At 37.4% G+C, this 26,574-nt stretch overlaps 1 protein-coding gene across 1 annotated transcript in view; it reads right to left on the bottom strand.

The window, feature by feature from the left end:
* Positions 1 to 26,574, bottom strand: part of LOC124802831 (dynein axonemal heavy chain 2) — a 1,031,222-nt gene that overhangs the window by 57,377 nt on the left and 947,271 nt on the right. Inside the window, 5 exon segments of the mRNA XM_047263843.1 lie at positions 11,012 to 11,096; positions 11,521 to 11,652; positions 13,174 to 13,480; positions 13,696 to 13,842; positions 19,591 to 19,637. Coding sequence (XP_047119799.1) covers positions 11,012 to 11,096; positions 11,521 to 11,652; positions 13,174 to 13,480; positions 13,696 to 13,842; positions 19,591 to 19,637 — 718 coding nt within the window.

Below are 26,574 nucleotides of genomic sequence, written 5' to 3'. Positions count from 1 at the left end.
TTTTCTATTTGGCAGGCACTACCAAGCAATGCTATGAGAACAACGAGGAGAAGTTCACAAGCTGGGAAGTATTCCACGCGAACTGCGCAAGTGTTTCAGCGACACACAATGACATAAGTGGAAGGCTGAAGATAGACTTAACATTGTATCGATGTCTGTGATGGAGGAAGCAACTGATTTCACAAGTGTTCTTCGTCAGATAGTGAGAGAGGAAGTCTAGAAGGCACTTGGATTGCACAGTGCACAGAAAACCAAGATGCTTCAAGAGGTCATAAAGGAGGAAGTGGAACAGATATTGAATCCACTCTCTTGTCCTTCATTTCCCTTTGAAATGGTGGAAAAGTCAACACCCAGGTGGCGTCACGTTCCTACAATGCCGCATGAGGAACCTGTTTGGGCATCAGGTAAGACTAATGTCTGGAAGATCCAGGAAACCAACCAGTATGTTTCCACTGTGGACAACTGGGACATATGGTGTGCTATTGTCGAGAATGCGGTTGATATTTGATGATGCCCGTGCCAGAAGACAGCTGACCGATCTTAGCCAACGCCAACTCTAGGACGACGAAGATGAACAAGAAGATGTGGGTGCAGGACGACGTAGGTTACCATCGCTGCAAGCTAGCTGCTGAAGAGCACACTCCCCAACATGCCGATCAAGGTCTCCATCACCATTTAGGAGCTCCAGCTGATCACCTAGCCGCCACAACCTGGAAAACTAAAGGGTGTGACCTTCCTTGGAGGTGAGGCCACGAAAGAGAAAAATCCTCCGCTGCTGATCACTACGAAAATGACAGGAAACTAGGTCAATATCCTCATGGATGGCTGACAAGCCCAAGCTCTCATGTGGACTCTGGAGCATCATATTCATTCATTTCGGAGAAGTACCATTGCCAGTTGCAGAAAACCACATTTGTCGACAACAAAACATATCTGCTGAAAGTGGCTAATGGGAAATAAGTAAAACCTACAGGAAGATGTGTCATTCGTATGGGCATAAGTGGCCATACACAGCCCTTAGCATTCATTGTCTTACAAGATGTAGTCATGACATCATTCTTGGATGTGACTTTATGAAAGCTTCTCAGGCAATTATAGATTGTGGTCGCTTGAAGATTCTGCTAGATGAGACGAGATGCTGTGGACAGAAGATGCACACCCAAGTGTGTGGAGTCTATGTGTGCTGGATGAAGTGTTCATTCCTGCAGTCAGTTCTAGAAAGGTAACTTTCATGTGTCATGCCATGCATCAACCCATGGATCTTGTAGTGGAATACAAGAGAAGCACACCACTGAAGAATAACTTGGTCATCCCTGCCTCTGTCGTCTCATTTAAGAACAGATTCGGTGAATTGTGGACAGTTAACTGTCACCGAAAACTGCAGATCCTTCAAGACGCATGTGCGTAGCAAACACTGAGCCATTAATTGCCGAACAGCTAAGCATCATAGAAACCTCCCATGCCGAATCTGTGGGTGAAATTGGCACTACCACTATGAGACAAGATCTTCTAGCTTGACTATCACCAGACTTCACTAAGGAACAATAGAAGAAGCTACTTTCCGTACTTCAAGAGTGCTCTGAATGCTTTAATCCACAGGTGAAGAGGAAATTAGACAAAGCGACAGTGAAGCACCGGATTAGCACTGGAGACCATCAACCAACAAGCTAGAGAGCATACCATGTGTCACCAATTTAACGTCAAATAATTTGTGCCAAGGTAGAGACAATGATGAAGAATGACATCATTCAGCCTTTGCAGAGCCCATGGTCATCACCAATGGTTCTCGTCAGGAAGAAGGATGGCAGTTGGTGCTGTTGTGTTGATTACAGGAAGCTTAATAAGATAACTAAAAATTACGTTTACCACCTTCCACGAATTGATGATACACTAAATTATCTGAAGGGGGCTATGTTTTTCTCAACCATGGACATGTACTCGGGGTACTGGCAAATCAAAGTAGATGAGGCTGATCGTGAGAAAACTGCATTCATCACCCCTGAGGGCCTGTATGAGTTTAAGGTAATGGTGTTTGGTTTGTGTAATGCACCATTAACTTTTGAACAGATGATGGATAATCAATCTAAGTCACCTAAAGTGGACAATGTGTCTTTGTTATTTAGATGACATTATAGTGTTCTCAGAGACATTTGATGAACACGTAAAAAGAGTGAGGGCTGTTCTTAAGTGTCTCCAACAAGGTGGACTGAAACTTAATCCAAGAAAGTGTCTCTTCGGAGCAAAAGAAATCAAAATACTTGGACACCTTGTGTCAAATGAAGGTGAGCGGCCAGACCAATAAAAGGTGAGATCTATAACGGAATTTCCTATTCCTTAAAGTACTAGAGATGTGAGAAGCTTCCTCGGATTTTGTTCTTATTACCATTGTTTTATCAACGACTTTTGTATCAAAGCCAGGCCACTACAAGAGTTGTTAAAAGCTGGTGCTAAATTTATCTGGGGTGGTGCTCAACGAGGTTCTTTCAATGTGCTGCGAAAAGCTCTGACGAATGACCCTGTACTTGGTCTCTATTATGAGAGAGCACCTGCAGAACTACACACAGATGCCAGTTGGTATGGGATCGGTGCTGTTCTGGTGCAAATTTCAGATGGAAAAGAGAAGGTTATAGCCTATGCTTCTAGAACACTTACAAAAGCCAAGAGAAACTACTCAACTACAGGAAGAGAATGTCTTGTTGTGATCTGGGCCATGTGCAAATTTCAACAGTATCTCTATGGAAGTCCATTTACAGTTGTTACAGACCATCATTGGTTGACAGGTCTTACAGATCCAACAGAATGACTCGCCACATGGACACTACATCTTCAAGAGTATGACATTACCATAGTATACAAAAGTGGAAGAAAATACCAAGATGCCGACCGTCTCTCAAGATACCCTGTGCAAGACCATCAAGACTCTTATGAAGATAGTGACTGTCTCACTGCACTCCAGGGTCTCTGCTGAACAGAAGAAGGATGCCAAGATATCTCATATTATGCTTGCCTTAAATCAGTCAGAGGATGTGAAAGGACAATTTAACGTAGTTAATGGATTACTTTGCAAGAAAAACTTTGATCCGTTGGAAAGAGGTGGCTACCAGTGATACCTAAACACATGCACTTAGATTTTCTACAGAAATTCCATGATACATCTGAGGCTGGACATTTAGGATTTATTAAGATATACGATAGAATCTGTAAGAGATTTTTTTGGCCGGATTTATTTAGGAGTGTCTGTCACTATGCGTCGCACTATTGAGAGTGCCACAGGAGAAAGCAGTTCCTCAGAAACCACCTGGCCAACTCATACCAGTTCCATCAGCCAAAACGCCTTTCCATTGAATTGGGATTGACCTCCTTGGACGATTTCCAATGTCTGCTAGTGGTAATAGATGGATTATTCTTTGCACTGATTATCTGACACGCTATGCCATTACGAAAGCTGTGAAAACAGCCAAAGCATTCGAGGTAGCCAAATGCATCGTGGAAGACATTGTATTAAAACATGTTGCCACAAGGTCGTTAATTATGGATCGAGAGAAAGTTTTTCAATCAAATCTTGTGACAGTGATAAACCGTCGGTGCAACATTACTCATCACATGATGGTTGCCTGCCATCCACAAACTAGTGGGCTTACTGAACGCCTTAGTAAGACTTTGGCTGACATGCTATCAATGTTTGTCCATGTTGTGCAGAACAACTGGTATGAACTGCCTACAACACCACCAAACAAGACACCACAGGATTTATGCCATTTTTCTTGGTGCATGGGCGTAAGGCAACTACGAGGATGGACACTGTGTTCCCGTTACATCCACATGACGTAGACGACGACTACATTGGCTAAGTGTTAATCACAGCTGAAGAAGCTGTGGAGGGTGTAGGCATCTGAAAAACAGTGTAAAGATCAAGTCAAGGCAGCCAGGAAATTTTGTTCTGTAAACAGGGTTAAACTTGAGAACCAAATCGATTAGATTAAAAATGATTCAGAAACTGAGGTAGAAATCAAGTGTGCAGTAGTGGTAGAGGAAAAACCAGTAAAAGTAAATGAAAATGTAGATTCAAAATTGACTGAAATGGAGAAAAAGATGGAAGAGGTACAAAATCTAAAGCGTAGAGAAAGTGAAAGTGGGTCTGACTCTGACAGTAGTTATAATGATGATAGCAATATTGAATCCAGTAGTAATAAAGATGAGGTATTTCAATTTATAATTGATAATGAAGGCAATGTGTTAAGTAAAGAAAGAATAAAGGAGGATAATGTTAGGCCTAATGAACAGTTAGAGTTTGAGAGTGGTAATGGGGAAGAGGACCATGTTATCTGTCATTTGACTGTGACTGATAATCAATTTGGTAAGCAGAATGAAAGTTTATCCAGGGAAAGGATTAATGAGGATTTGTTGTACAAAGAAGATCACATGGTAAGTAAAAAGGAAGTGTGGCACCCTTTAATAACAGCAAGTGTACAAGGTATAGATGTTAAGTGTTTACCGGACACTGGTAGTGACTTCAATGGCAATTCATAGGCATTTTTTGAATCTATTAAGAAGACAGAGGGTATAGTAGTGATGCAAGTGTCTGGAATAAAAATTATTGGTGCTACTGGTAAGCTATCAAAGAGTGTGCTACAAGAGGTACTATTTACACTGGAATTGGCAGGACAGGTGTTGGGGGGGCAATTTCTTGCTGATTCAATATCTCAGCATTGATGTAATATTTGGGACTAATTTCTTGTTCAAATAGCAAGTAGGGGGTTCAGCATTCTGTGTTGGATTCATTTTGTAGCTGTTTGTCTCATTTTTCATGTTTCCTGAGGTAGTCAAACTCTTCTCCTACCCTATCTGTAGTTTATAAGTGAAGCAGAAACATTCTTTCTTTGACTGTCACGTGGTTTGGTACAGCAACATTAACATACTGTACTATAGCAATATTTTAAAAAAGGTTTCTCTAGTGTTGTATTAATAGAATCATAAGAGGATAGAAGAAAGTAAACTGGTCCCACGGTTACAGAATTTGTCAAACAAAGAGGTAAGGTAAACTGAAAATGAAAGGTGTCAGCATATGTGGAGGATAATTAACATCTGAAGTAACTAGCTCATGTGTGAAATTAGTGTGATTTGGTGCAGCAGCAGAGGCAATATGCAGTAAAAATCATCTTGAATACTAGGTCTTAATATTAATTCTGGTATAATAGAAGTTTTGTGTTCAGTGCAACCAGTATATGGAGATAACTATCTACCTATAGAAGTGTGTCTTGGTACAGCCTTTTCTAACATTAAGGGATTACAACTTCAAACATAGTTGCCTCAATTATTAGATGTGGAAAGAACAAGCAAGGTTTGTATGTATATTGCCCTTCAGGCTAGAATCTTAAGCAATTTGATGAAATACAGTGAGATAATAGTTTTCTAAGTGATAATTTTGTATGATCGGCAATGAGAGTTAAGTATGCCTTAGCACAAGGATCTGTTACTGTGGAGTGTTTTTCAGTAAAGTCAATTTTGCAGTAGATAAGCAGGCCAGGTGTTTATTTATTAGATAATAAAATAATTAATAATGTTATGGTCTTAATGGTTAGGGAACCTGTCTATGCAGTAAGGACAATTTTTGAGAATGCACTCCACTAGCTAACAAGTTAAGAAAGGTAAATGAAGTAATGTGCTGACAGACATGATTAATGAACAAGATAACTGTATACAAACAAACTTTATTGATGATCTAATTGTGAACTAGGCAACATTGGGTACTGTGTATATTGTGCAATTCATGCATCTGAGAATGAGAGCTTAGCATGTTGTGGTCTTCAGTCCGGAGACTGGTTTGATGCAGCTCTCCATGCTACTCTATACTGTGCAAGCTTCTTCATCTCCCAGTACTTACTGCAATCTACATCCTTCAGGGGCTGCTTAGTGTATTCATCTCTTGGTCTCCCTCTACGATTTCTGCCCTCCACGCTGCCCTCCAATGCTAAATTTATGATCCCTTGACACCTCAGAACATGTCCTACCAACCGGCCCCTTCTTCTTGTCAAGTTGTGCCACAAACTCCTCTTCTCCCCAATTCTATTCAATACCTCCTCATTAGTTATGTGATCTACCCATCTAATCTTCAGCATTCTTCTGTAGCACCACATTTCGAAGGCTTCTATTCTCTTCTTGTCCAAACTATTTATCGTCCATGTTTCACTTCGATACATGGCTACACTCCATACAAATACCTTCAGAAATGACTTCCTGACACTCAAATCTATACTCGATGTTAACAAATTTCTCTTCTTCAGAAAAGCCTTCCTTGCCATTGCCAGTCTACATTTTATATCCTCTCTACTTTGACCATCATCAGTTATTTTGCCCCTCAAATAGCAAAACTCCTTTACTACTTTAAGTGTCTCATTTCCTAATCTAATTCCCTCAGCATCACCAGACTTAATTAGACTACATTCCATTATCCTCATTTTGCTTTTGTTGATGTTCATCTTATATCCTCCTTTCAAGACACTGTCCATTCCGTTCAACTGCTCTTCCAAGTCCTTTGCTGTCTCTGACAGAATTACAATGTCATCGGCGAACCTCAAAGTTTTTATTTCTACTCCATGGATTTTAATTTCTACTCCGAATTTTTCTTTTGTTTCCTTTACTGCTTGCTCAATATAAAGATTGAATAACATTGGGGAGAGGCTACAAACCTGTCTCACTCCCTTCCCAACCACTGCTTCCCTTTCATGCCCCTTGACTCTTATAACTGACATATGGTTTCTGTACAAATCGTAAACAGCCTTTCGTTCCCTGTATCTTACCCCTGCCACCTTTACAATTTGAAAGAGAGTATTCCAGTCAACATTGTCAAAAGCTTTCTCTAAGTCTACAAATACTAGAAACATAGGTTTGCCTTTCCTTAATCTTTGCTCTAAGATAAGTCATAGGGTCAGTATTGCCTCACGTTTTCCAACATTTCTACAGAATCCAAACTGATCTTCCCTGAGGTCGGCTTCTACCAGTTTTTCCATTCGTCTGTAAAGAATTCGCATCAGTATTTTGCAGCTGTTACTTATTAAACCGATAGTTCGGTAATTTTCACATCTGTCAACACCTGCTTTCTTTGGGATTGGAATTATTATATTCTTCTTGAAGTCTGAGGGTATTTCACCTGTCTTGTACATCTTGCTCACCAGATGGTACAGTTTTGTCAGGACTGGTTCTCCCAAGGCCGTCAGTAGTTCTAATGGAATGTTGTGTACTCCTGAGGCCTTGTTTCGACTCAGATCTTTCAGTGCTCTGTCAAACTCTTCATGCAGTATCGTATCTTCCATTTCATCTTCATCTACATCCTCTTCCATTTCCATAATATTGTCCTCAAGTACATCGCCCTTGTATAGACCAGTTTCAGACAATTATGACTTAAGAGTAATCTTTTGTAGTGTAATGTGCTCTTGATTTTAAAATTTTTTGTAGTCAACACCTTTCATACTATAGTCAATTTTAGTGCTAATTGTTGTAATGTTATGAGAACTATATATATAATATTTACTATAATTTTTAATGTGTAACATTTTTTCTTAGACTTAAGCTAGAAGAAAAAGTAAGTATCCTGAAGTAGTATATTTTGTCTAATTTTTTCATGCACTGTGGTGGAGGAGAACCACCTCCAAGAGAACTGATTGCAGTGCATTTCCTTGCTAACTGCCACTTGGACCTGTTGAAGGTGAAGACAGCTTGGTGAGAATGTATGTTAAGCTCAATAAAATTGTGAAAGTACTTGTGAAAAATACTAAACATTGATCAAGTGAAATTTTCTGTCTAAACAGTGAACTGCAATGCAGAGTGTAATTTAACTTCTTGCAACCTATGAGGATTTATTATCTGAATCAAGACAGGACTTGTATCAGGTGATATGTATCTTAGAATGTAATCTTTGTTTACCCAAAAAAGGACATCACTTATGATGAAGATGCCTGATTTTTATTAAAAGTATAACTTGTGGATATTTTATGCAATTGTACAATACACTGTACGTAAATACTTTATATGGGGATTCTAATATGGCCAGTTCATATAATTATAAACTTGAAAAAACATATGTTCTGTAGTTTTGATAAGATTTCATATTTAATATTTGTTTTTGAGTGGATTTTTAACCCACTGTCAGGTCATTTGTGGTCACTGAACTGCCCAGTGAGCTATTTGCAATATCTATCTGATCAATCCAATTGGGGGGGGGGGGGGGGGGTAATGTGACGAAACAAGCTGGGATTATTTTACTTCCCCTCTTGTTTTGCCATCTGCCTCCTTAAATTCGTTTTTTAAAATTTTAACTAAGTACTATTGACATACACGAGTATACTCTGCATTTTCAAAAAAGAGAAAGGTTGGCGGCCCTCAGTTTTAAAGAATATAATACTAGATATAATTTTGTGCTTGGTTTTATGTATGTAATTGATTTTGTAATTTATTTTGACTATTCTTAGTTAATACTTTTGTTATAGGGTGAAATCAGTAATTGTTTTATAACAAATTCTATTGTTGACATATAAACAAATATAAAATCTATACTAATTATAAACATTTGGAGGAACAACTAATAGTATTCTTAAAGTATTTATTTGGCTCTATTTGAAAACAAGTTAGCAAAACCAGCCCGTAATTAATTCCACAGTAATTAGCAGTTTTGTCAGAAGTAATGTTTGTGTAATGATATTTGTTAACTTCATGATTTAAACAAATAATTTGTCCTAACTCCTGTAGTAGAAGGGACTGTTAAAAAGAACAAATTTTTTTACGTATTCAGTTACTTTAATGAGTTAAGTTTTAATTATAATTTCTGTAAATTAAACTTCAAACAATATGCAGTTTCAGTACCTATTATTGTGAGAATATATAAGGGCCCAATTTTTGGTCCTGAGGCAGTCAGTCCATGGCCAAGTTTCTAAAGAGAAACCTGTGTTGGTTAGATCAACAACAATGCATCAACTTAGCAGTGAAATAGGTGTAACACAATTAGGCCCTGTGTTAAAACAATAACAGTGTCTGCTTCCATATGCACCTTTTTATTCTTCAAGAAATGTGAATTATGTGGTTAGGCTTTTACTGCATGTAGATGTTCAATAGTAAACTACTGTAGCAGCCTATTAATAAGGCTTATCAAAAGTTAAACAATAGTGCACTGGCCATATTAAATGTGTATATGGGAAGGTTGTGAACAGTGAAAGTAAAGTACTGTGAAACACAAATGTGTACCTGTCAGCAACATCATTTAAAGTAGTCAGTGTTGTACCTCCACACCCCATTTTTCAGCCAGTGTAGCAACACAGTACGTCGACACTGAGGACAACAAACGAAGAAATAAAGCGGGTGAACTGTCACAACGTAGTAAATGTATTGACACAAGAGAAGCTTTTACAAGATGTTTGATTATCAACTTTACAAAATACTCTTAATGAAAGCTTCTGGTCAGTAAATACTTTTTCACCATAGCTGCATTGCCCAAGAACATTATGCAAGAGAATAGTGTAGGGTGAAAGTATGTTCAAGAGAATAGTGTAGGGTGAAAGTATTTTAAGTATGTTAACTATCCCATTTGCAGGTTAATACAATACAGACATTGCTAGTACAAAACAAACGGAACTAAGGTTTTTGGTTAATTTACTCATTTACTGTGGCCACTTCTATTGTTGTTCATTTGCATGCCTAGGAATTTCAAACGATGAGTTTCATAGAGTGTACCTATTGATCTCTTCTAAAAGAACAATGGATTTAAACAACTGAAAAATATTTACATTAACTTGTTTCTCATTTTTATAACTGACCATACCATGAAATAACTACTAATTATGCTACAAAAACATCATCTGGACCATGGCTCAACATCAAAGCATAAATATTTACCCATTCACAAGTACAGTAGCATAAACAAATGACAAAAGGTATTTCAAAGCAAAACTAATATATGTAGAAATAAGTTGAGTACAACAATACAGATATTAAATTATTCACATCTCAACAAAAAAATTGTATATTTGTTTGATAAAATGGACATTCTTGCTAGGATCAGGAACTGAAGAAGAACCTACATCAATATACACCATTTAAAAAAGAATCTGGGAATTTAGAGTCCATAGCTGTAAGTATGGGATAAGCTATAAGGGGTGTAAATGATAACAGTTTGCAATCTACCACAATCGTTTAAGAGGAAGTTGAGATCAGTTTGATATGCCACACTTGTGATCTATCAAGTCAGGAAGCAATCTAAAATATGTTTGTGACAGCAAAAGACTTCTGAATATGTTAGGTAAAAACTAATCATGTTTCAGTTGGATCTAATCTTAATCTTTACAAGCACAGTCATCTCATGGCAAGAGAGTCAGATAAACAAAAGGATTTAATTGTTAATTTTATGCTGTTAAAATATACAAAACCATGAGGTAACATTTACACAAATGTTAGTTACACAATTTCTAATTGCACAACTCATCTGGTGACATATGAGGTCATGAGGATAAAAAAGTCTCATGGGGCATCCATGCCTTTTTCCCAGGTTGATAGACAACAAGTGTCTTAGATGTAATTGCTCATCTGGATCTCCCCTTCACCACCATGGCACATTGTAAACAGTAATTGTTTACACCTTGTACAAAAAAAATCTGAATAGAGAGTAAGTAGGATAATGGCAAACAAATCAGTCAGAATGTTAAGGAGAGACAAGCAACTTACAGTAGGCAACAAAAGAAAGTGACAGAGTGATACTAGCGAGTGATACTAGTCAACATTTGTTTAGTCCCTCATAACGATATGTTGCGGAGAAATACCCACTTCTGAGAACATGAAATTTTATTTCTGCAGCTTCATGTTGATTTCAACCTATTAATACTTTACTTTAATGCTGCTATTGGATGATTAGATATTTTAGATCTGAAAATCTATACTTATTGGTTATCTGGATACTGATTTGCCACCATACAGATATAATTATCCAAAAAATAATCCACCAGAGTTCTTAGAGCCTGGGACCAACCTTTGGAGGTTCTGTTGTCATTTTTATGCCAGCTTGAAGAATAGAGATTGGAAAATCTGGATGAGGACTGGAACTGAGCCATAATCTGCAACAATTAAAATTTAAACTTGTGACACATATTTAAAGGTTATTTTCTAAGGCATGACTATTATCACCATCATTTATTGGTGCATTTGGATCCATTACATACTTTAATAGAACACTGGATATGGAATAAGTCAAATTTGAGAAACAGAGGGGAAAGGGGGGGAGGGGGGGGGGGGGCTGAGAGACAGACAGGGAGAGAGGGAGAGGGAGGGAGGGAGAAAGAGAGAGAGAGAGAGAGAGAGAGAACACAGACAGTCCAATTTTAGATTTACAGATAACAAATATAAACTGCAATTAACAAACAAAACAATTTGAATAACACAAATTGTCAATTACCTGAAATTCAGTTTGCAAATGCTATGTTTTATAATTCAATTCTTTTACTGAATAAACAGAATGTTCCATCAGAAAAATACTCATACCTGAAATCTTCATGAGCCTTTCCTGTTTGTAGCAATTCAATAATTTTGTCAAGCTTTGGCATCCAGCTCAGTGAAAGGTGACAGTTGGCAAGAAAAACCCAGTGTCCTTCTCTCGCACCAACTTTGATTAACCTGCAAATATAATGACTCATTCATTTTCTTTAAAGTAAAACAAAAAGTGTGTTACTTTTATTATACAAGCTTCCATGTGTAAGATCTACTACTGAGTACTTTCATACAGTAATTATTCACATCTGTACATTCTTATAAACGTGTTAAAATGTGAAGTGTTTAAGAGTACCTACCAATAACATCACAATGGCATGCCATCAGATTGGTGGTATGAATTTTGGCTGTGTGAAAATGGTATGGTATTTTGTTGGTGGCAGATATAAAGCACTTAATTTTATTTTTTTATTTTTATAAATATTCAAATGTCTGCCATGCATGAAAAAAACTGGTAATACAAATATGAATAAATTTAAGCAAGGTACAGAAAATATTAAATACATAAACTGCACCTCACTTTGAAATTCTAAAACACTTCATTCTCACAAAGTACTAATACCAAGTCCTATTTCGATTTTTCTAACATTGAAGCAATATATAAAATCTGAAAATAACTTTTAGAGAAAAGTAAACATTAAAGTGGAATGCTGTCTTTACAAATATCAGCACGCACAACTGCACTGTTAAAAACAGTAATGCTAAATTATATTTTAGTTATAGTTATTGCTCATTATGATGAGTAAATAGATTGAAATGTAAATGTTGTATTGACCTTGGAGCTAGTGCGCCATACTGAAAATCAGGAAGGAGACATGTTGAGATGAAGGGCTACAAGACACAATTGTTATGAAAATGTGTGCAGTGTTGGCAGTGTTGGCACTTATGTTACACTTTCAAAACTCTGAGAAATATACAGAACAAGAATCTTGAGTAAATTATGAATATTAGAGAAACAAACAGCTGACTTTTTATTTACGGCAATTTAATCCATTATGTTTGTTCGTATGACACTGAGACTGCAGGCCGGAAGCTATTAATTACAGAATTTGACTTAATGAAGAACTATAACAATACTGTGCCTACCCATTTTCTTGCAAAGTAACACAGTTGGTAGTGCTGAGCTCACATAAGGCATGGCAGACATCTGATTATAACAGAGAATTTAAGCAAGTGGTCACAATTATATTTTGAAACCTGTATGTGGATGAAGATGAGTTAGTACAGTTGATCTTGCTTCAGCAGCTGGTAAAGAGGCTCCAATTCTGTCTTAAATATTTATTCATTTTTACTCCTTTGAAATTAGTTGTGTTGAATTTTAAATGGAATAAATGGTTAAATTATAAAATAATAATCACAATAGCAAAAACAAGTTACTGTTGTTATGAAATTTGGAGTACCTATACAAAGACATTTCTTTGCTTTGTCTTCACTCCTGAAACTTTTTCCTTGTTCTTCCAGCAGAAAGAATCATCCTTCCTTATCATCTATCTACGTCTTTATCCACCCCCCCCCCCCCCACCCCACCTCTCTCTCTCTCTCTCTCTCTCTCTCTCTCTCTCTCTCTCTCTCTCTCTCTCTCTCTCTCTCTGCGTGTGTGTGTGTGTGCGTGTGTGTGTGTGTGTTTTTCAAGGTAATATTACAAACCTTGTAGCTATTGGAGCTTGGCCTTGGCCAAGTGACAAACTCTGAAAACGTGCAGACATTCCTGTTGACTCTGCCAATTGTATAAGAGATCCAGTGGGATCAACACCTGGTGACAGCACAAATATAAGAGGTGTCATTGGCGTTGAGTCAGCGAGAACAGATTTTATATCAAGCACAGGTGGCTCCACGAACCGCTGACCCAGGGTGTTCACCACAAACGCTGACACACAAAATGACATGCGATCTGGTCTTAAAGAACGCACGAATAGCATTCGCTGAAATTTTGTACAGACACCTTCCCAATCACCTGTAACAAATAGCCAATTAATTTCATAATTTTGTTTACACCCAGCATAGTTTAATGTATGGCTATAACTCTTTGAGTAGTTATATTCAAAAACTGAAAAAAGAAAAATCGATGAAAATGTCAGTGGCTATGTACAGTTCAGTTAGCAGTGCTGGGCTAAGGCAGAACTCATTGTGGACTTGCTCACCATAAAAATGTAATATAACTTCATTTACCTATCAGAGGTTGGTCTTCTGGTTCCTTTTGTGTGTACCATACTTGCCAGTCTTTTGGATATTGCTCAAAGGAATCAGCAACACCATGAAATCCTCCTAATTTATCTAGTTCAGTGATATTATCCCAGGCTTGATCTGACAGCCATCCTGAAAGATGAAAAATATTTATAGTACATTCAAAAATGTATGCCACTGTCTATCATTAGGCACACAAGGGGTAGTTTTTTTAATGAACCACAGGTTATGGTTGTAGAGTTGTTTCGAGAATGAACACAAAAGACACAAAAGAAACTCAAATACCTTTCATCAGTGATGGGTTATGTTTAAAATGTAATGGTACATAAACAATAAAAACTTACAAGCTATACACATAAGGGAGCAACAGAATGTTGCTACATTCTTTAAAATGTTGAACGTAGGAGACACGTGACAGAGATTTATTTAAAAAAATCAGAAAATTAATATTTTTCAACTAGATACACTGGGCACGTCTTAAGATGCATAGAAAGCAGTCAAATCCCAATAGTGACAACTTGGCTAGTACCAGTTATGTAGGATGACTGGTAATTTAGAAGGAAGTTCACTGTGTGTGTGTGTGTGTGTGTGTGTGTGTGTGTGTGTGTGTGTGTGTGTGTGTGCGAGAGAGAGAGAGAGAGAGAGAGGAAGCAAATAGACAGGCAGCACTCAAGACTGTTATATCTGCTATCTTTATGAAAGAGTTAGCAGGAGTTCTTGTTTTATAAGTGTGTGCACAAATGTGAATGGTTAGAAGTGCCCCATTGTTCTGAAATGCACAAAAATGAATTACAGGTATGAAATAACAATGACTACCTTTGTGTACAGTAGTTAGCTACATTGCCAATGTTTAGACTGCACAGAGTAAGAGTTGCAGTGACAAGAGAAAATAAAAAATGAAAATGAGGGTGACCCACAAAGACAAGGGTTGATGTATCAGACGGCTATAATTAAAGTGCAGCTACTCACAGAGGTCCAGTGTGGGCTGTAATTATTGTAGGGCAGTGAAACTTGGTAGATGTTCTAATGTGCTATGTGAAACTAATTTATGTTGGAAAAAAATTAATTCCAATTTTGGTCACCAGGTGCAACAGGTGCAAATTTGGCACTATACACAGTTTATATGATGGTGTGACATCCACACATTCATTCTACAAGCCATAAAGTGAGTAAACAGTACAGTTATCAAGAAGGCAGACCTTGCACTGTCAGTGAAATTGTTTTACACGATTGCCAGCAATTACAGTGCTACATTGAGATTCTTTTGCTGACTGAAAGGTCTGCAGAGAGGCCCAATGTCATTAAATGGTTTGAAGAAGATGATAATGATATTCAAAAACACAGGTGAGCTTGGCTTGGCACCTGGAAGAGGAAGGAATCCTATCCCAGTGGAAGTTATTGATGAGGTTGCTGTTGTTGCAACTGACCATACAGCATGAGCCTCGGCTGGGGCTAGTGCTTCTGCAGTGTCACAAGCATTGTCCGTCCCATGGTCAACAGTACAGAACATTTTGCAGTCTATTTTACACCGAAAACTATACATGTCTGACAATGCCACCTGAGTTTCAGAAAAACATCATCCACACAATTCCAAAGATTGCAAGAGCCAAAAGTGCTAGAATTATCGCACAATCAGCTTAACAGCTCACGCATCCACACTGCCCACAAGAATAATACACAGGAGAATTGAAAAGAGAATTGAGGATGTGCTACATGACTATCAGTTTGGCTTTAGGAAAGGTAAAGGCATCAGAGAGGGAGTTCTGATGTTGAAGTTGATAATAGCAGCAAGATAAAAGAAAAATAAAGACATGTTCATAGGATTTGCCGACCTGGAAAAAGTGTTTGACAATATCAAATGGTGCGAGATGTCCAAAATTCTGAGAAAAATAGGGTTAGCTACAGGGAAAGATGGTTAATACAGAATATATACAAGAGTCAAGATGGAACAATAAGAGTCGAAGATCAAGAACAAAGTGCTTTCATTAAAAAATAAAAAGGGTATAAGACAGGGATGTAGTCTTCACCCCTATTGTTCAATCTATAGATTGAAGAAGCAGTGATGGGACTAAAAGAAAGGTTCCAGAGGAGAATTAAAATTCAGGCAGAAAGGATATTAATGATAAGATTTGCTGATGGCATTGCTACCCTCAATGGAAGTGAAGAAGAATTATACGAAAATGAGACCAATTAGAAACTTAACATCAAGACTGATGGTCATGAAGTACATGAAGTCAATGAATTCTACTACCTAGGCAGCTAAATAACAAATGACGGGCAGAGCAAAGAGGACATCAAAAGCAGACTAGCACTGGCAGAAAGGGCGTTCCTGGTCAAGACAAGTCTACTAGTATCAAACATAGGCCTTAATTTGAGCAAGAAATTTCTGAGAATGTACGTTTGGAGCACAGCATTATATGGTAGTGAAACACTGACTGGGGGAAAACCAGAACAGAAGAGAACAGAAGCATTTGAGATTTGGTGCTAAAGAAGAGTGTTGAAAATTAGGTGGACTGATAAGGTAAGGAACGAGAAAGTTGTGTAAGGAAAGGAATATAGGGAAAACACTGACAAGAAGAAGGCACATGATGGTACAACATCTGTTAAGACATCAGGAAATAACTTCCATGGTATTAAAGGGAGGTGTAGAGAGTAAAATCTGTTGAGGGAAACAGAGATCAGAATATATCATCAAGTAATTGAGGGCAGGGTGTTGCAAATGCTACTCTGAGATGAAGAGGTTGGCACAGGAGAGGAATTCATGGCAGCTGCTTCAAACCAGACAGAAAAGACTGATGACTCAAGAAAAGCCATACAAGATCCAGATGGTGCAGCAACTGGAACCTCATAATCCACAGCAATGTTCTGAATTTGCTCATGTAGTCTGGCAATTTCTATGGAGCGATGAGGCACATTTTACATTAAAGGATGCAGCCAAACACACAGACATGCCAAATCTGAGGTACTGTTAAAACCACATGTTGTGCATGAAGAGCCATTCCAGTGACCGAACGTGTCTGTGTGGTGCAGATTCACAAGCATCTTTATTCTTGGTCCGTTCTTCTTTGAAAAGAATACACCCAGAAGGGTGTCAGATGTACAGTGACATCTGCACATTACCGAGAGCTCATTGTACAGCATGTGATTCCTGCTTTGGAAGAATGCAACTACATGGAAACCACCGTTTTCATGCAAAATGGGGAAACAGCTCATGTCACTTGCCCAGTAAAAGATCTGCTTAATGCAACTTTCCACAAATATGCTATCCCCAGAGGTTTTCCATGTACATGGCCTGCAAGATCACCTTATTTGAATCCCTTTGACTCTTCACTCTTAGGATATCTACCCTAAGGGAACATGTTAATCAGGGACACTTTCAGGCTCTACGTGATCTAAAGACCAGTATACAGGAACACATTTCTCAGATTCCATTAGAACTGCTGTGAATAACTGCTGATCACATAATTTTATGGATGCAGCATCTAGTTGATGTCTACAGTGCTCATATTGAACTAATTGTGTAAGTGGCATTAATTATAGAATCAAAACTATGCCTTTCTCATTTGTCTGACCTTTTCTGACCAAATACTACTCCTAATCCATTAGATATGGAAACATTTCTATACATCTTTCTTGCTTTCACAGCACCAGATTTGCACCTGGTGGCCAAATTGAAACTAATTTTATCTGATTGGTTCCACATTAATCCATTATAATATCTACCAAGTTTCACTGCCACATGATAACAATAACCTACACTGGACAACTGTGAGTTGCTGCACTTTAAGTACAATCACTCAGTATAAATAGAAGAGCAAAACACTTAGAAGATAAGATGAGCAAGACAACAAAACCAATGGACAAAGGGGTATGGTGAGATCAACTTAAATAAGTTGACAGTGTACAGAAACATTTGACTACACATTCTATAAGATGGTATTTAAATCCAGTGTTTCAAATTATTCACGGTATGGTGAGTGGAAACTTTCCTTTTTATTATATTGTTACATTCCATCCTGGATTTTCCATCATTTGATTCACATAATACATTGTAAGAATGCATTGTAAGATAATCTTCCTTTGATTGTGATGCAAGCCGTGATGCCCTGCTGCATTGTTTGAAATTTGCTGTTTGCATTAATTTATTTGTATTACTAACTTCTTATAATGAAAAACTGAAAAGAGTAAATCTTTTACAAGAAATTGTACTGGATTGTAGATACATTACTGCAGAAACAGAAGTCTTCAAACGATTCATGCTATCAGTCATATGAAGTCCTAATGTTCCATTTCAAATTTTCCATGTCCCAAAAGGTGAGATATCAGATCTGATGTTTTAATTCTTTATGTTAATCGCTTAATTAAGGTGAAATCTTTTGACTTTATGATATTCTTTCTAACACTTACAGTTAACAGCAAATCAATCAGTTGAAGCAAGGCCTCTTTCAAGAACCCTTCAATACACATTAACTTTCATCAGGTGTGTGCCAGTACCTGGCAGAAAGATACCACTTTAACCTATTTTTAGAGATAAAGGAGTGCGTCCTGAATATCCCATATTAGCTTTACCTCAGGGTGCATTTGTAATTTAATGTAAAGAGCACTTGGATGATTAGAACAGATAAGAAACTACCAGTATTAATCATGCCTCATAAATTTTGAGAGCTGTGATATCATACACTATGAGAAGATTTATTTTTCTCTGCGAGAAAGACAGAGAAGCCTACAAAGTCCACTTCCTTAGAATCAGCAATTTAAACGTTCATAGTACATGCTGGTCAACCAATGTGGCTGTTCACTCCATCTCTGCAGGAGAATCCAAATATTAACCACATTTTATCCACCATGACGTGGTGCTTCACTTGTATCCGTAACACATCTGTGTTTCATGAGTTGCAAGTCTAAGTGCCTCATTATGCACTACAATGAGTTTTTAAAATAAGAATTACAGCCAGTCCATAGGTGCCATACCCAAAATTTGATTAGGATCACATGCCCACCTTGTGTAATTGTTACAAAGATGAATTGTCACTTCCCCAGCTCATTACGTTGAGGCACGCCACAATGTTCATGGCCCACAATAATACCACCTTTGTGTCCTGCACACATGATAACCATGTGACACTGGAACTGAATAGTAGAACCAGAAATGTAACAGAGTGCTGACATTGAAAACTGTACTGTACTGAGATAAACTGAATATTTTAAATTTATATCCCATGGAATAGTGTAGGTTTTAATTATTAGAGGCTGCTAAATGTATTCACTTGTGTTAATTCCTCAAAAACATTTTTTCTTACTGTTGACATAACTGCTTTCAGTAATTACTACTAGCATCAGATGGCATTGTTGGATATTATAACAGGTAAGGGCCATGTTAATGAAAATGTGGCACAGATGAAAGTGAGTATAATTAAATATTTGTCAGACACAGTTGAAACTGATTCTGAATGTTTTTTCAGAGTAGAGAATATGGAATTTTTTTATCTTATTCCTCTTACCTCTTAAGTGTGTACTGTAATTACTGAGTTGTAAATGTGAGTTTGGAGAATGAACAGCAGCTCATAAAATCATTCAAACACAGCAAACACTTCAATGGGCTCTTTACTTTGTGGATTTTTAACAACACTGGAGGAGAGGTGACAGAATGTGACACTGAACACGCTGCCTTATGTAACAGCACACTGTGTTGTCTTGAGTAATTATATCTGAGGTTGTTTCCAGTTTGATAATGGAAGAACAGTACTGCAAGAAAGAACTTCACAAAAAGTAGCAATCAGTTACCTGAAGTTGGGTCAAAATATTGTACTTCCCTATTGCATCATAGGCCTTTTGCAACATTTCTTCTGGAGCAGCTGTTTCCAGTAGGGTCAAATATGCAAATTATGAGTGATAGTTTTTGAAAACACATTGGTACCAACATATGACTTCCTGGAATTTACACAAGTTCCCATCATTAAATCAACAGTCTTTCCTATGCAGGTGATTAATGCAACACCTTGATAGCTGTTTTTGGAAATACATTGGGAAAAAAAAGAGGAAGAAGAAGAAGAAGAAGAAGTCACAAAACCAAGACGGATTGGTGCAACATAAATGAAAGCTGGTAGGCATGTTTCTACATCTTGTAACATGCAATAAGCTGTCTCGACCATGTATATTCGCAAATTTATGATCTTATCCTTTTTTCGATCTTATCTTAAATGTTTTAAATTCCAACTGTAGAGTAGTATATGTCATACTAATACAATTAACCCCTGCAATTAAAAAACAAATTTCATAAAATTACTGTACTACAAAACGATTTATATATTATCATAATTGTTCTATTATGCCATTGAGTGAATTCCATTTTCTGTAAATTATTTTCAATTTAATGTTCTATGTTTCAATCTTAGTATGACCATATCTTTACTGATGTACTTTGGAATGATGTTAACTGGGTGCAATTTGGTTACATGTTGTCTGGCAGGAAAGAAGGAAGAAGAGATGTAAAGTTTTTTCTGGAGTTGCATACAAATGGAATGTATTTTGCTGAATGACCATTGTAATTGATGGCAGCAAGGCATCTAGGACTATTGAAAAGGAAAATTGCATACGAATCAGTTTGTCATCTATGTTTTTTCAAGAAACACGTCAACATTATTTCAAGAAACACGTCAACCTATAGGTTTTCCAGGTCTACAAGAGAATCCATGTTCTAGACAGAAGAAATTCAGGCAACGGATTGAAGGAGATCCTTATAGACAGGGTGAGTACTTTTTCTTTAAAACTACCACTAGATTTGGCCAATATTTTTACTCCATGAACATTTATTACAATTAATGGTCATCCAATTGTGCATAACAAAGGAGGTCATCAAAGTGGTGCCACTGTGATCAGGATACTTGTACATTTGGATTTTTGACAGTGTTTATGTTTCAGGTGACCAAAAAGCATAAAATTGTGTTGCAAAGTGGTATGATCTTAAACCAAATACAATTTGAAATAGTACATGTGGAGAAGTTTTGGAATGACGCAACACTATGGACATACATGGTTATAAAATGTTGAAGCATTATTACTAAAGTTGACGCCACCTACCCAATCCAGGACAATAATAAACCAAGTACCAATTAAAACATTTATTTTTGTATTTTCTCAGTGCAGTGTTGTGTGAACGTTTTGACCATTTTTTTGCACTGATAATTTACGAACAAATTTACAATAAATGGATCATGATAAGAACCATGAAATAAATAAGCCAAACCTACAGCTGCAACTAGTGAATTTAAACAGGACATAGTCTATAAAGACATGTTTCAGGATGTATTAGACAACAGTCAACCAAAAAGTTAAATGAAATCAGTGGGGACTCAGGATTTTTATACAGCAGTGTGTTAGATTCGAGTCCAGACTGTGAGAAACAAGTACAACAATGTTGAGTGAAAAACCCAAACAGTTAAATTTACAAAACATTTTTACTGCACTAATGTCATCAATGGAAAAAAAAATAGTGAAAAACTTGAAAAAATAGTGAAAAACTCGAAAAAACTGTCATCAATTGAAAAAATTATTGAAAAACTTGAAAAGTCAGTGGTCTCAGAAAGTAATCTCATTAGACCAGAGCTTAATGTGCAAATTTCTAATGTTAAGAAAGACTTAGTTGGTGCATTTTCTCATGTGAAAGCTATAGATTAACGAGTAAAAACAATAGAGGGGAGGCAGAGACTAGAAAGTTCAAAATACAATCTTTAGAGACAAAAATAGGGGAAGTAGGCAAGGATCTCAGATCTGAGATAAGTGCTGTTGAAGTCAGATGTAAAGATGCTGTTGGAGACACTAGTAAATAAGCTGCAATCTTTATAAATACGCTAAATGAAAAAATACACTGTGTTGCCTCAAATGTACATGAAAAAGTTCAGAAGATAGCCGAGATAACAGCCTCAAATGTGTCAGACTCACATAGTGATGTCACTATTATCAAAAAAACAAGTACCACAATTACAAGATGGAGCTTATCTAAAAACATTCTGTAATGTAGGACACCCAAGCTATCCTACTATGCTGCTAAACTGGTCCCTCAATGACAAGCATTTTATCCAGTTCATTTTATACAGCAGTGCCATGGTAGTTTTCTCTCTGGTATGAGTGATGAATCAAAAATTAAGTTTGTTAAAATATCATTAGAAGGGGAAGCCATGTCATGGGCCAACCAACCTGACTGTAGCAAGTTATCCATAGATGAATTTGGAAAATGTTTCTTGAAAAAGTTTTGGTCTGACACTGAAGAGGCAAGAATGAAGAGTGAGTTTTTAAATGGTCCGATGTACAGGGAGCAGAAAGGGGATATGGAAGAGTTTTGCAAAAGATCAGATCATGAAACTTGCACACTTAGACCAACCTTTTGATGAATTAACTCAAACAGATGCACTTAAGAGAAGGCTAACAGAGAGAATTCAAATGAAGTTAGCTTATGGCCCAGATGATTCTGAAGACCAGTTCCTAAAATATGTAGAAAAGTTGTACAGATCATACAACAAGTTTGGCCAACATAGTGCTGATTTCAGGAGGCCAAACTGAAGTAATCCGAATCATAATAGAAATACAAATAACAATGACAATTTAAACCAAGGACATAATAACAACATCTTGGGAAGGAATGACAGGACTCCAAATAACTTTAGAAATTATTGGGAAGTAGGACCAAACCATGGAGACTAACAGTTTTAGGAGAATAGAAATTCTTGGAACATAAATGGTGATAGGAATTTTGAAAATAGATGTGGATAGTGGACAAATAATAACTAGACCCCCCCCCCCCCCCACACACACACACACACATGTGAGAGGTAATGGTAGTAGAGTTGATAGGTTAAACTGAAACCCTCTTGGTTGTTGGAAACATTGGTGAACAGCCATTTTTTGACAATAAACAGAAACATAAAACCTATACAACACTGATTATGTAAAATTCAGAGAGTTAACATCTATTTGATTATTTTCTGAGTACAAAAGTAATGCAGGAGGATGATTTTCTGTTTGTAGTGAAACAGTAAAAAAGTTTATCGATAATACCAAAAAGGTAAGGTAATGGAATTTTACAAAATGTACAAGTATATAAAATAATGTTGAACACCCTGAGTAGCCAGTAAACATGTAAGTGCAAAAGGTTGTATAGCTGCAGGAGTAATGAGATTATTACACAGTGTATACACAATTTTTTGTAAATTTTGAGGAAGTATATGGGATATATATATATGAGGGTTGTTTCAAAAATAAGGTTTCCACATGTTTTTTAGACACAAGGAATTTTTTATTCGAAAAAACGATTACACCATTGGAAACGTTGATCTTTAAGCTATTTTTCCACATAGTCCCCATTTTGTTTCTATGCATTTTTTCTGTCAAGTAATCTACTTCTGCATTCCTACATCAAAGAAGTCCACTGCCAACCCGTTGAGAAACTTGGAAACTTCTTCTTGCAACTCCTCGTCTGTCTGGAATCATAGACTGCCTAGGTGGTCCTTCAATTTTAGAAACAGATGGAAATCACTGGGAGCCAAATTGGGGCTGTAAGGGGGGTGGTCAATTGCGTCCCTGCCAAATTTGTCGATTAACTCCTTTGTTTGTTGCAACACGTGCGGATGGGCATTGTCATGGTGCAGTCTTATGCCTTTGCTGAGTTTTCCTCTATGATGAATTTGGATTGCCCATCTGAGCTTTTTGAAGGTCTCGCAATAACCTGTCGAGTTTATGGTGGTCCCTCTAGGCATAAAATAAATGAGCAGTACACAAAGCTGGTCCCAAAACACCAATGCCATGATTTTTCCTGCTGACAGCTGCTACTTAAACTTCTTTGATGGTGGTGATCCGGTGTGTTTCCATTGGCGCGATTGTTGTTTTGTTTCCGGAGTAACGTAATGGCGCCACGATTCATCTCCCCCATAACTATGGAATCAAGGAAGTCTTCCTTAGTCTCGTCACATTCACTCTAGAACTTCCGAGCACACTCGACGCGCTGCTGCTTGTGGACTTCTGGAAGTATGTGCGGCACCAAGTGTGCACACACCTTGTGGTAGCCTAGCTTTTCATTCAATACCCTGTCAATTGAAGCTTCAGAAGCCTCAGAAATTTGAGCAGCCAGTTGCCGGATGGTGATTAGCCAATCTTTGAGCAGGATTTGCTCAAATTTCGCCACAACTTTGTTGGAGATTGACAGCCTCCCACTTCGTTGTTCGTCGTGAGCATCCGTACAGTCATTGGCAAACTCCCTACACCATTTGCGGATGTTTTGAATACTTATACATGTTTCCCCATACACATCACTCAATTGCCGATGAATTTCTACTGGTGATAACTTTCTTGCATGCAAAAATCAGATGACCACACGAATTTCACACCTGGGGGTGACGGTGATGACGGGCTCCATCGCTTATGGCTGTCAGGCTGGTACCGACCATTGCAAAGCCATATTGGTTGTTGGAATCAGTGGTGGGGGATCCAGCGAACAAGGTGGTCTTTCCAGATTTCGCATTGCACCATGCACGGTAAGGGTACAGAGTTGGGAACCTTACTTTTGAAACAACCCTCGTAGTTATTAGTAGAAGAGTATGCCTGAGATATTTAGTGTCACAAAAAATTTTCAACGTGTTTGTGTAAAGTAACAAGTGAAAGTACAGTTGCCTAGTGAAGTGTATTTGAAAGTAATGAAAGTAATGTAGGGAGTGTTACCTTTCTGACCCTTAAGTTGAAACATCATGATTCTATACAGTAATGAGTTGTGTAAGCAATGCAATGATTACATTCAGTAAAATAATAAAACATGTAAATAGCGTAATGTCTGTTTCTATCGTTAGAGGAAAAGCAATACCAGTTGTGAGGTCTGCTGCTATGTGATGTTATTTTGTGAGGTTGATCTATTGTGCAAGCTGAAGCAGGTGATTTTTCTTAGGTGTTTATTATTATGGAGTATTTATTTAGTGGAATAATGAGGTGATGTTATGAGTAAATGAGGTGAAGTTACTATGTTGATACAATGAGGAGATATTTGATGCATTTAATGAAGTATTGATCTATTATTGATGTAAAGAGGAGAATGATGTTAGGTAGGGACTGGTTAGGGAACCTTTTTTTTCTTACTGTGGAGAAAGTTTATGAAAAACACGCATAGTCAGCAAGGTTTGTAATGCAAGTTGTTTTTTATTTGGAGTAACAGATGCAAGTAAATACTCAGTCATATTTATGCAAAAAGATTGATGCTATGTGAACTGTGACACCTTTTGTAATTAGGCAATATGTCAGTAATCGTACACTGAAAAGTTACACAATGTCTGAGAGTGACAGCATTAATAATGAAAATGTAAAATCACATAACAGGAAGTGATCCACCACCAGGCGAGGATCAGATATCAGTAGAGACGTTAAAAGAGGGTGGAAGCAAACTACACAAAGAAATTTATAACCTTATCACAATGATGTGGAAAACTGAAACACTGCCTGAAGATTGGAAAACTGCAATAATTTGTCCCATACACAAGAAAGGAAACAGAATGGAATGTGGAAATTACAGAGGAATCAGTTTGCTGAACATAACATACAAAATCCTGTCAATGATCATTCAGGAAAAACTTAAACCTTATGCAGAAAACACTATTCAAGTTTACCAGGTTGGATTTCGAACAAACTGTTCCAGAACTGATAATTTGTTTACTATATGACAGATCTTTGAGACATAGTGGGTATTTAACAAAAACATCCACTGCCTCTTCATTGACTTCCAGTGAACCTTTGACAACAGCCACAGAAGTAGTCTCTACAACACATTACAAGACTTTAGTATACTCAGTAAAATCATTAGGATGATACAACAGTGCTTGGATGGCTCCCAGTCTGCAGTGAAGTTCAAAGGATCCATATCCCCCACCTTTCCAATTAAAACAGGCTTATGATAAGGAGACGCTCTTTCATGTGTCATCTTCAACCTTGCATTAGAGAAAGTGGTTCAGGAGAGTAATTTACATCTATACAATGGTCTCTGATTCAAACACAGTGAAGTAAAACTCCTGGCTTATGCAGATGATATAGTGTTGCTGAGTGAAACTGAAGAAGAACTGAAAGACATGTACAGATCTCTCAGGCACAGTGCCAGCAAAATGGGGCTTTTGATTAACCAAGAGAAAACAGAATATATGGAAATAGGTCTAGTCATAAACCCATATCCTTACTTTGAAATTGATCAACATCCTAAATTGAGAAAATTTCTTCAGTTTAAATACCTTGGATCATGTTTCAACAGTAAAAATATCATAACAATGGACATAATGGAAAGAATAACCTCAGGGTCAAGATGTCTGTGCTCACTAAGCAACCCACTCAAAGGTAAAGCTTTGTCAATCACCACACAGATGAAGATATACAACACTATCATCTGCCCCATAGTACAGTATGGTTCAGAAAGCTGAATGCTTACAAAGAATGAAAGAGAAAAACTGAATGTTTTCAAAAGAAAAGTAATGAGAAAAATCTGGGGACCTGTGTTGGAGAATGGTGTATGGAGAATTTGAAAGAACAATTAAAATTATCAGTTGATGAAGCATCCATTATCATCCAGAAATCAAAAAGAGGAGACTGCAATGGGCTGGACAAGTTGCTAGAATGGAAAACAACAGAATCACCAAGGAAGCATTTGAAAGAACTCTCCAGGCAACAAGACCATTTGGGTGACCTCATACAAGGTGGAAAGATGACATAGAGAAGGACATCTCAGCATTAGGAATTTTCGCAGCATGGAGAGCGATTGGGAGAGATAGAAGGCGATGGAAGCAGATGGTTGATGCAGCACATGGCTGAAAATGCAGAGAAAAAGAAGAAGAAGAAGAAGAAGAA

The sequence above is a fragment of the Schistocerca piceifrons genome, chromosome 6 (assembly GCF_021461385.2).
Source record: "Schistocerca piceifrons isolate TAMUIC-IGC-003096 chromosome 6, iqSchPice1.1, whole genome shotgun sequence".
NCBI classification, from domain to species: Eukaryota; Metazoa; Arthropoda; class Insecta; order Orthoptera; family Acrididae; genus Schistocerca; species Schistocerca piceifrons.
Note: the sequence above shows the minus strand (reverse complement) of the source record. Positions and strands in the feature narration are given on the sequence as shown.